This window comes from Macadamia integrifolia, unplaced genomic scaffold, assembly GCF_013358625.1.
Source record: "Macadamia integrifolia cultivar HAES 741 unplaced genomic scaffold, SCU_Mint_v3 scaffold664, whole genome shotgun sequence".
In the NCBI taxonomy this organism is placed as follows: domain Eukaryota; kingdom Viridiplantae; phylum Streptophyta; class Magnoliopsida; order Proteales; family Proteaceae; genus Macadamia; species Macadamia integrifolia.
Genome location: NW_024870509.1, coordinates 288199 through 300009, shown reverse-complemented (window position 1 = coordinate 300009; position 11811 = coordinate 288199). Strand labels below are relative to the sequence as shown.

The window sequence follows — 11811 nt, the reverse complement described above, 5'->3', positions numbered from 1 at the left end:
AGAGAGAGAGAGAGAGAGTTATTCATGGCATATATCAATAGTCTAAAAACAAGAATACTCAGTAGCCTTCTATCAACTCTCAGCAAAATGCAGGTAAGAAAAGATGAACAATGATACACATTATTTTAAGAAAAATTGTAGATCAAATTAAAAACATGGAAAACTTATCAGCATTAGATCCGTAACACTGTACTGAAGTAAGACATGAGCAACAACAAATGGAATTGATATGCTTTTTATCAACTCTCAAGGAAAATGTAGGTAAAAGTACCAAGCAAGAAACATAATTAGGGAGCAAAAGCAACTTCACTCTCTGTACATCATTTGCTTTAAATAGGCAGTTGCCCATGAAAAGACGTACAATGGTACACATTATTTGAAAAAAAAAAAAAAAAATTAAAGATCAAACTAAATGCATGGAAGAATTATCAATATTAAATCCGTAACTTTGTACCATTGCAAGACATGAGCAACGAGCAATGGGAAAACATAGAGAATTGATATGTTGATTCAAGCAATAGCCATGAAAATATTCTTATCTTCGTTGGGACTAATTTTGAGAGTAGGATGACTAATTAAACAGAATAAAGATTGACCACCATGGAGAACTCTATAGAGCAGTAAAGAAAATGAGTAAGTATTAATATGATTCTTCTCAATCATCTATCATGTCAGTTAAGCAAATTTGCATCACCGTGACAACTTATGGTCAATCAATTAATAAAGCTATCATCCATGGTCACTCTCTCTGAGAACATAAATGATGTGTTTCAATTGTACATATTTAGAGGCTATGAATTCCATTCACCTGAAATCTCCAATCCAGTAAGTGAGTGATTTTGGGTAAACAACGAATGATCTGTCATGCTGAATTTCTAATATTTTGATTCACCTTAAATCTCATGATAGAAGAAGAACAGGGAACGATTCAAACTGAAAGAACAAAGTCAATGTAGAACCAATTGGATTAAAAACAAAAGAACATCATATAAAATTATATCAAAATCATGGCTGAACTACCCAAAATAAGATTATCCTAAATGCATTATATTTAACTAACAATTCAAAATCATCAAGTATCATTTTCAGATTCAAGAAAGAACAGATTTTTTATATCACTCATATATAGGGATGTATGTTAATCCAGCAAATCTTACCCATGGAACCCCTTCATCTTTTCTTGTACTTGCCATCCAAAAATTGATTTTGTAAGTAACCCAAGTAAGGCTACATGTACTAATCAAGTAAGACAACTATCAATAGAATGCATAAAATATCAATAAGCAAGGTATATAATCCCTAACCTTTACAATGGGCAATATAGCAGTACTCTTGCAAGTCATAATGGGATTGAAGATGGAATTGAAGCACTGAAGAGATGACACTGCCAAAATCCTTTGTCTCTGCAGCCACAAGAAACTTCTTTGGTTAGAATTCTAACTCCAAGAAAATAGGGAAGAATCTATGTGTGTGTGTGTGTGTGTGAGAGAGAGAGAGAGAGAGAGAGAGAGAGTTGGATGAGGAAGAGAAGTGAGACATAGACATGGAGAGAGAACGAGAAAACCTGAATTTGAAAACCCTCCATCACAGAGAGTTTGCAGAAGATGAGAGAGATAGACGTGAATCATTTGGAGAAAATGAACCAGTACTTAAATGGTTTGTGTTCTCCAAACTTCTATTAGAAAAAAATGAACACAAACATATGAGAAGGGGAGGGGATAAAGTGAGACAGAAACCTGTTGGTGTATGATGTCTTGTATTCTGCCCGAGTTTAATTCAAGGAGTACTGGTGAAGCACCTCGACAGGCAAGACGACGGTCCCGCTAGTTGGTTAGAGGGCCATGGGGGTTGCAAGGGGGCAGGAGGCCCCCCTGCATAGCAGAAGGTGTAGGGGGGCTACGCCCCCGCTTGAATTTTTTTATTTAAGGGTAATTGTGTACTTTCTGGATTAGGATTTTTTTGCTATATATTTGTAGCGAAGGTTTCTTTCTTTGTAATGCAAGTAATACTGAGAGGTGTGAGGGACAAGCATTGTAATCCTATTCTCCATTGATAGTGAAGCAGGATCTCATCGAGGACATAGGCAATCTTACCAAACCTCGTAAATCTGTGTGTATTGCTTGTTCTTGTTTTTTCATTATCTTCTACATCGTTTTAGGGTTGTGTTTCTACAGATTGATATTAGAGCTCTAGGTTTTCGTTTTCTAGGGTTTACTATCACGATGGAAGGAAAGGGATCGAATGTCAAGTATGATATCAAGCGATTTAATGGGAAAAACAATTTCACTCTCTGGCATTAAAGGATGAAGGATCTTTTGATACAACAGGGTTTGGCGAAAACGTTATTGGGAAAGTCAAAGAAACTTGTAAAAATTACTGACGAAAATTGGGAGGAGATGGAGGAAAATATGGTAAGTGCTATTTGATTGAATCTTTCTGATGATGCCCTACAATATGTTGTGGGTATCAAATATGCACCATAGTTTTGAGCGAAACTTGAAAGCATCTACATGACGAAGTTCTTAACGAACAAGTTGTTCGTGAAAAAGTAATTATATTCTCTATGGATGGAGGAAGGTATGGATCTATTAGAGCATCTTAAAATGTTCAATCAGATCATAAGTAAACTTGTAAACCTGGAGGTTAAGATCGAGAATGAAGACAAGGCGTTACTATTGCTGTCATCGCTCCTAGAATCATATGATCACCTGGTAACATCTCTCTTGTATGGAGAATGAGACCCTTGAGATGGATGAGGTCGTGGCTGCCCTCATATCCAATGATACAAGGAAGAAGGTCAGTAGTACGAAATCTCAAGGAGAAGGTCTTTTTGGAGGTGACAAGGAGCAAGAAAGAGGAAGATCAAATAAAAAAGGATCTGGGAAGAGTCGATCAAAATCGAAAGGGACAAAGACAAATGTCTCTTGTTACTATTGCAGGAAGGAAGGTCATCTGAAGAGAGAGTGCTTGAAGAGGAAGGTAGACTTGAATAAGAAAGGTGTAGGTAAGGCATCTAAGGAAGCTAGCATGGCTAACAGTTCAGATGGAGATGTACTCTCTATATAATCAGGTAAGAATCAATCTTTTGATTCTTGAATTTTAGATTCTGGATGTTCATATCACATGTGTCCACATAAGGATTGGTTTGATATATATCATCTGTCATAATGAGGAATGATGCTGTATGTAAGACCATTGGGATAGACACTATCAAAATCAAGATGTTTGATGGGATAGTAAGAACTTTAGCAGATGTAAGACATGTACCAGAATTAAGAAAAACCTTAGTATCTTTGGGGGCACTTGACTCAAAGGCAACAAGTATATAGCAGAAGATGGAGTTCTCAAAATTATTAAGGGTGTTATGGTTGTCATGAAGGGACAACTAATAGGAAACCTATACAGACTCATAGGTAGTACTGTTATAGGTGGAGTATCTATGACTATAGATGCAAGATTTGATACAGATGATACATATCTGTGGCATATGCTGTTAGGGCATATGAGAGAAAGAGGATTGATGGAGCTTCATAAAAGAAAACTGTTGAAGGGAGTGAAAACTTGTAAACTGAACTTCTATAAGTATTGTGTGTTAGGGAAACAGTGCAAGGTTAGTTTCAAAATTGTAAAACATAAGAGTAAAGGGGTGCTTGATTATGTACACAACGATGTATGGGGTCCTTCAACAATAAAATCTAAAGATAGGGCAAAATACTTCGTGACCTTTGTTAATGATTACTCAAGAAAAGTCTGGATCTACTACATGAAACATAAAAGTGAGGTGTTCACTAAATTTAAGGAATGGAAGACTGAGGTAGAAAGGAAGACAGAAAAGAAAATTAAGTACTTGAGAACAGATAATGGAGGGGAGTACACGTACAAGCCATTTCTAGAATTGTGTAAAGCTGAAGGGATTACACGTCACTTCATGGTTCTAAAGACACCACAGCAAAATGGTGTAGTTGAAAGGATGAATAGAACACTTTTAGAAAGAGCTTAGAGTATGAGGCTGAATGCAGGATTGAGCAAAAGATTTTGGGCAGAAGCAGTGAATATAGTATGTTTTCTCATCAACATGTCTCCATCAAAGGCAATTGATTGTAAAATTCCCGAAGAGGTATGGATAGGAAATTTTTAAAATATTTAGTTGTCCAGCCTATGCACATGTTGAGAGTGAGCAACGTTCCAAGTTAGACTCAAAGTCTAAGCAGTGCATTTTTCTTGGTTTTAAGAAGGGCGTAAAGGGATTCAAGTTGTGGGATCCAAGTTCACAGAAAGTTATGGTTAGTAGGGACGTTATGTTTGATGAGTCTCATATGGTAAATTCAAAATGCAATTCATAAATAGTTGGTGAAAGTAAAGAAGGTTCTACTGTGCAAGTGGAGTTAGGTGAGTCAGAAACAACAAGAGAAAATGAGTCATCCAGTGACTTACAAGGACAACAGGAAGTAGTAGAAGTTTCTTATACTGTAGCAAAGGGTAAAGGAAAGCAAACTAACAAAGCACCTATGAGATACGGGTTTGAGGACATGGTTGCCTATGCCCTTACTGTAGGTACAGGTGATCCATTTTTCTACCATGATGCTTTGAGTGATGCACAACATGATAAATGGATGGAAGCTATGATGGAGGAAATGGAGTCTCTGCAGAAGAACAAGACTTGTGAGATTGTGGAAAAATCCAAAGGAAGAAAAATCATTAGGTGTAAATGGGTCTTTCGTAAGAAAGATGCAGCATCTGAGAAGGAGTGTAAAAGGTATAAAGCCAGACTTGTAGCCAAGGGCTATGCACAGAAGGAGGGGATATACTACAATGAAATATTCTCTCCAGTGGTGAAACACACTTCAATCAGGGTACTACTTGCTTTGGTGGCCATATATGATTTGGAGTCTGAATAGCTTGATGTGAAAACTTCATTTCTTTGTAGTGACTTGGAGGAACAAATTTACATGGAGCAGCCTGATGGTTTCAAGGCGCAGGGAAAGGAAGATCGTGTTTATCTGCTTAAGAGGTCACTTTATGGTCTTAAGCAATCTCCTAGGCAGTGGTATAAGTGCTTTAATTCCCACATGATGACGATTAGCTACACAAGAAGTGAGTATAATAGTTGTGTTTATTATAAAGTGTCAAGTGATAATTTCATTATTTTTTTGATGCTTTATTTTGCTGATATGCTCATTGCTGTAAAGAACAAACATGATATAAATAAAGTAAAATAAAGGGGATAAAGCTAGAAAGAGACTCACAAGTAGGTTTCTCTACTTAGCCTAAGGGATGCATCATAATATGAGCTTCCCTACTTGATCAGAGAGTCACTCTTATAAGGATTACTCTACTTGGCTTTAGGAAAATGGAGACAATTAAAATAAAAGTAATAAATTGATGGTTCTATGGCTAGGAGGGGCAAAGCCAACACATACACTAACCATGAACGTTGGGGGAAAGGGATAACAATAATGTAACGACTGAAATTAAAATCTTAAATTAAGAAAGAAAAGGTAGTCAGAAGAGGGAATGAGAGGGGGGAGAGAAGATTACTGAAGAAGCCTACTTACTTGAATCAATGCTTGAACTTGAAAGCTTGGGTGATTTGAGATACTACTAATACTAAAAACCAGATCTGGAATAAACCAAATCTGAAATTTCTAGTACTAGAGAAAACAAATCTTAAAAAAAAAAACTAAACTTGAAAAAAAAAATTGCTCCACGGCTCGTGATCTTGTCACCTAGATCTAAGCCTAGAACTATAACTTTAAAAATTACAACTCAATTGCATAAATCATAAACATAAAAGGCTGAATAAGAATAGAAGAGTGCTTGCATTAATTGACATAAAAAACTATTACAAAAGTGATTAAAGAAAAAATAAAGAAGAACTAAAACTAAAGAGAGTGAAAGAGGGAGAGAGAGAGCAAAACTAAAAAAAACTAGAAGAAGAATGAATTGTCTCCCCTCCTCTTACATGAGTTGTATTTATAGGGAATGGGGAGGTAGGGTAACAAATTTCTCTTAAAAAAAACAACCATGAGATTCGAACTTGAGACCTCTTGGTGAGGAAGGAAATTTTGCACACCATAGCTCACCAATTACATTAGGTAGTTGTTGTTACCAAAAACGAATCTTCAATCACTTAAGGATGTGGTCCATCGATCCTTGTTGGTGTTTGGAATATTCCTTGTACCTCTGGGACAACTGCAAATGGGTTGGTTCTGCATCTCGATTTAGTTCTAATCCATCATTCTTTTTCCAGTCCGAAAAAGAATAATCATTTGTACGGGTGACCAAACGAATGTGTACTTTTAATTGAACACGTCCATCTTGCTCAGAATTTCGTCATTTTTGCAACCATGAAAAGAAATAAGACCTCTTTACGTGTAAAATTGAAGATATAGCGCTTGATAGTCCTTAAGGCCTTGAAAATATAAAACTTACAAAAAGAGAGTAAAACCCAAGGTAGCTCCATTCTAAATATGTAAAATGTATGTTTTACTACCCTAAATTTCACACATAAATGTGCTCATCATAGTTCAAGTGGTGAAACTGCACAGTTACCGTTTTCTGTTGACTCCTTAATGGCAGTTATGTCTTTAGATAAATTCTTCTTGACTGGAAGTTATTCCTGTAATAATACTATAGGCTTGGACTGGTAAATAATTACCTTGCATTTCAAGAATCTGAGTAACTACCCTTTCTAACCATGATGTGATTCACACTTTGATCTTGATCATGTCAGGGCCCTAGGTCCTGCATTTGTCCATACTATTAAGAAAAGTGAGGAAAATTTGCAGAGAAAACCATGCAGGTAACTTGAGAGACTAAAAAAGATCACGGCAGTTGAATAAATCAATTTAAAAATGGGATAACATGCTTGATAAGGCATAAGTTCGAGTATCATAAGTGTTTCTTCGTGGGAACAACTACGTATCCGATCAATTACTCTCTTCGATGGCTTTGTGAGTAGACATACCTATATGTTGACATAAAGCGTACATAGAAGTATACCTTTTATACGCATTATATTTTGTCTTATTTGTTCGCCTGAGAAAGTTTGCAAAGAAAGGGTGGATCTTGCATGAGGTAGAGATAATTAAAAGGTTGGATGAAGGAAAACTTAATCCACATAGACATAACTGTGGCAGGCCTAATCGATTATTAAACATGTTGAGCTCAACCGATTATAATCACACGTTCATGGTGCAAGGTACTAGCCTGGCGATCACCTGATTGACTCTGACCGAAGCCTAGACCTGTAGGTCTGCATTCTTAATTCGTTCAAATCACATGGATTATTTTTTTGGTCCTCCCATATTATAAAATTTGTCTTATTTTATGGATAATTTTATAAATTCTCCTCTTTTCACATATTACTCATTTTTTATAGTTTTTAATGGGAAATGATTCCCTAAAATATAACATAGCCTCTGCACCAGCACGCATACTTTGATGGGGAAGACAGGGAAGGTAAAGGTGGAGCCTTACGGTTAGGAAGAAGGTGGGAAAGGGTTTGTGAAGGTGGAAAAAGAAGATTGACATGGATAAAAGGGTGAGGTCGACAGGGGAAAGGTAAAGTTGTGAAAGTGAAAAAAGGGTTTTGACAGTAAGTGAGAAGGTGAAAGTGGAAGCTTGACAAAGAGAAAGTGTAATGATCCTTGTGTTACATTTCCATATCGGTTACAAAAGGAATTTGCTGTGTCTTGAATTCCCCTCACCTTATAAACCAACTCGTGTTGAAAATTAAAGAAACCCTTGTTCAGGCCTTAATCCCTCTAAAAGTAATGATGTTTGGTCAGTCTACTGTATGCCCATCATCTTTGGACTACCTCTTCTATCTTCAGGAGTTCACCTAAAGTTACCTCAAAGCTGTTAAAAGTCGTTGGCTGAAAAGCCTGTACTGCAGAAATTTAATCTACAAATTTGCACACCTTTGTATTTCCACGCGGGAGAATCAAAATGCGACTGAATCTCTCCGAACTCGTAAACGAAACTTTCAACAACACGCCCACAAAATTTAAACACCAATGGATGTGCCAATTGCTCCTTGTCACTGCAAAAACCCTCATAAGAGAACCAACTCATATCAGCAGAGCAAAGCATTAAGATGAGTAAAGCTTCAGTCTTGATTCAGCCATCCCCATGTTGGAAGTGAGCTGGCTAGGAGATTCAGCCTCTCCAGCATCCATTAATGCATCAAAACAGACAACCTGAAAGGACACACTGATGAGGCCAAGATGGTATATTATTAAGACATCCACCCCAACAACCAAATCTGAGATTGAAGTTCTCGGTGGCTACCTAACCACATCTTCCAGCTTTGGCCCCAACGTACTGTTCCCAAGTCCCAACATTTAAAAATATAAATCTCAATCAACCAGTATTGATGCTTCACACATGGAACCGACTCCTGGTCCTCCTAGGCCCCAATGACCAGTATTATCCTTCCTCAGCAAATGCTGCTTTCACCTCTTCACCATTTTTATTAATCTAGTATACATTCTGATATTGTACAATGGTGGGGCAGCACTCTAGTATTTATACCTTCGCCACGGTGAGGAACCACTGACATGGCAACATTGAGTGTGAGAATTGAAACATATACCTTCCCTTTCCTCATATGCCCCTCCCAGACCCTATAGTAGCGGGAGCCTCGTGCACTAGCTTGCTCTTACGCCTTCCTTTTCTTCATGCTATAGGTTGACAAGTAGTGGAGCAATTCCACAGCTCCTAACAAAGTGTGTCCATCATTGCATTGAGTATCCTCATATTGTGAATATATCAAGATGCACGGCCCTCAACTGAAAAATCATCTATCAGGTATGAATTTGGCCTCACCAATAGTCCTTGCATGAGCAGACACCGTCGGAGAAATGATGGAATCGGCTTGCATCCCTAAGAATTATTTTTCTCCCAACGAATTTAGAGACAAACTTGCTGAATGTATGGCAATCACCACATATTCTGAGGTTTTTGGTGATTAAGATTGTGCGTCCACCACTTGTGTTCAGTAGTCCAAAAGAGATTGCCAGCTTCTCACTGTGGCCTAAAAGCTTAATCTCTTTTTCATCATCCTCTAAATCATGAAGTACCCAGCGTTGGTCGGGAACATAACCGATTGCAGAGATTGAATCTGCCAAATGACTCAATTTCATGTATATCTTGTCAGATTGTGGGTGTGATCTATCCCCAGCAGTAAAACAGTGTACTTGGTTTCTCATAACAATCCAACTATTTCCTGGGGGCTTTCCTAGACCCTTTTCTTTGAGCTGAGTTCTCAACTTCCTGACCTCCACCCAAAGACCTGCTGCAGCATATATATTAGATAACAATATATAATTTCCAGCATTCATGGGTTCTAACTCAACAAGTTTCTGAAATATGGTTTTGGCTAATTCAATGTCTGAGTAAACCCGACAAGCACCAAGCAGAGCTCTCCACACAGACGCATCTGGTTGAATGGGCATGGAATCAATAAAATTCTTGGCTTCCCCCAAGCGACCCCCACGTCCAAGCAGATCAACCATGCAAGCATAGTGAACAACATCTGGGACTACATCATAATCCTCAGCCATGGAACGGAAATGCTGCCAACCCTCCTCTATCAAACCTGAATGGCTGCAAGCAGACAAAACCGAAACAAATGTTACACTTGTGGGTCTTAGACCATATTCCAGCATTCGAGAGAAAGCAAGGAGAGCTTCTTCACCATGCCCATGGACACCATATCCTGCAATCATGGCATTCCATGAGATAACATCTGTTCTTGGTAGGCTTCTAAAGACCATTTCAGCATTGCTCATAACACCACATCGTGCATACAGCGTCACAAGAGAATTCCCCACAGAGATGTCAAACACCAAGTCAAAAGCCTTTCTTATGATGAATGCATGTAGCGATCGGCCTTGAGGTAGATTGGCTAAATGAGTACAAGATGTGAGGACATTTACAATTGTGACTGGATCTGGCTCCACTTCCAAGATCATTTGCTGGAAGAGTAACACAGCTTTGTTAGGCTGGTTATTCTGAATATAACTGGAAATTAAGGCATTCCATGATATCAAATCTTTGTTAGGAAAGTCGTCAAAAAGCTGTCTACCCCTTGCTTCATCACCGCAGCTAATATACATTTGAGTAAGCGCAGTGCTTAATGATGTGTGAACTTCAAAACCATGTCTTATTACATAACCATGGATAGATCGGCCAACATTCAAATAAGCCTTGTCTTGGCAGGCAGCAAGAACAGCAATCATTGTGAAAGAGTTGGGTTTGATGCAGGATTCTCGCATCTGTCCAAACAGATACCAAACCAGACCTGTCAATTTGTTATGAGCCAATGCCAGAATTATGGTGTTCCATGACAATACATTCGTACTACTCATTTCATTAAAAACTTTTTGGGCAGAGTGTACACATTCTAGATCAATGTACATTCCCATTACAGCATTTCCAAGAGCTGCATCCATATCCATCCCGCTTTTGATTACATGAGCATGCAAGCTTTTGCCCCCCTCCAAGCCATTAGCTGAGTCGTTACAAATTGACAATAGAATTGCAATTGTTGTTTCGTTCTCTCTAATGCCTTCTGATCTCATTCTATCAAATGCTCGGAAAGCTTCATCAGAGGATCCACACTCTTTAAACGCAGACAGCATAGCATTCCATAAAGCAACATCTCTTTTAGTAGTGGGAATGGTCTCAAAAAGTTTATGTGAAGATTCTAGGCTCCCATTTTTGCCATACATAACAAGCAAAGCATTCACTATGAATATATCAGAAGAAAACCCATTTTTAATTGCAATCTGGTGGATTTGCTTCCCAAATTCAGCAAACCCATTGCTTGTACAAGACTGAACCGTAACCAACACTGTAACAGAATTCAGACTGATTTCATCAATTGGCATCCATTTAAAAAGTCTCTGTGCTTCAGAGGAATCTTCCATATTAACATACCCAGAAATCATTGCATTCCATGATACAATGTTCCTGACCACCATCAAATCAAATACAAGACGTGATACCCTCACATTAAATCTTGAGTAAAAACCGATCAAAGCAGTGCCCACATGAGATTCTGAATCAAACAACCCATTCCTCAAACAATGACAGTGTATCTCCTGTCCTAGTCTCAACTCCAAGAGTTCCCCACAAGCCGAAAGCAGACCCACCAGAGTAACCGAACTGGGTCTCAGATTCTCACCCTGCATCCGTGCAAACATCAAAACAGCATCCTTGTACCGCGAATTACCCACATACCCACAAATCATAGCATTCCAAAAAACTGTGTCTCTATTCGGCGTTTCTTCGAACAGATGAACAGCTTCTTCAAGAAACCCACACTTGCAGTAAAAATCAACAAGAGCAGTCTGAATTCGAACATCTTCAGTTAAGCCCATGGCCTGAATATCTGAATGGATCTTCCTGCCTTTTTCGATCGCTTTTAACCGGGTACAGGCCTTGAGGACAAGTGGTATAACGAAGACATCAGGAAAAACGCCTGATGCCTCCATTTGGGTATAACAAGTGAGCACTGCTTGGTCGTTTCTTAGCCTCACATGGTTTCGAATTATTGGATTCCAGGCTTTGGGGTCTTTGATTTGAGTTCTGGAGGGAAGTAAGACGTGAATCTTCTGAGGAACAGATGAAGTAGATAAGTCCATCGAGAGGTAGTTTTTATCTGGCGGGGAAATGGGACGCTGAAATGGCCGCTTCAGCGAAGATGGGACTTACTGGTTAGAGCCGTTGAGTTTATCGCGAGAATCTGAGGCCCGTTTGATGACGTTTTAAAAAATGAGTTTCTCTCGTTTCTTTGTTTAAAAA

General features: G+C 38.4%; 1 protein-coding gene across 1 annotated transcript; it reads right to left on the bottom strand.

Annotated features, from left to right (window-relative positions):
- Positions 1–7616: 7616 nt before the first annotated feature.
- On the bottom strand, positions 7617–11727 carry LOC122069610 (pentatricopeptide repeat-containing protein ELI1, chloroplastic-like). Its single transcript, XM_042633668.1, has one exon. It carries the CDS (start codon positions 11649–11651, stop codon positions 8826–8828), a length of 2826 nt encoding a protein of 941 aa, XP_042489602.1. The 5' UTR covers positions 11652–11727; the 3' UTR covers positions 7617–8825.
- Between the last annotated feature and the right edge of the window lie 84 nt (positions 11728–11811).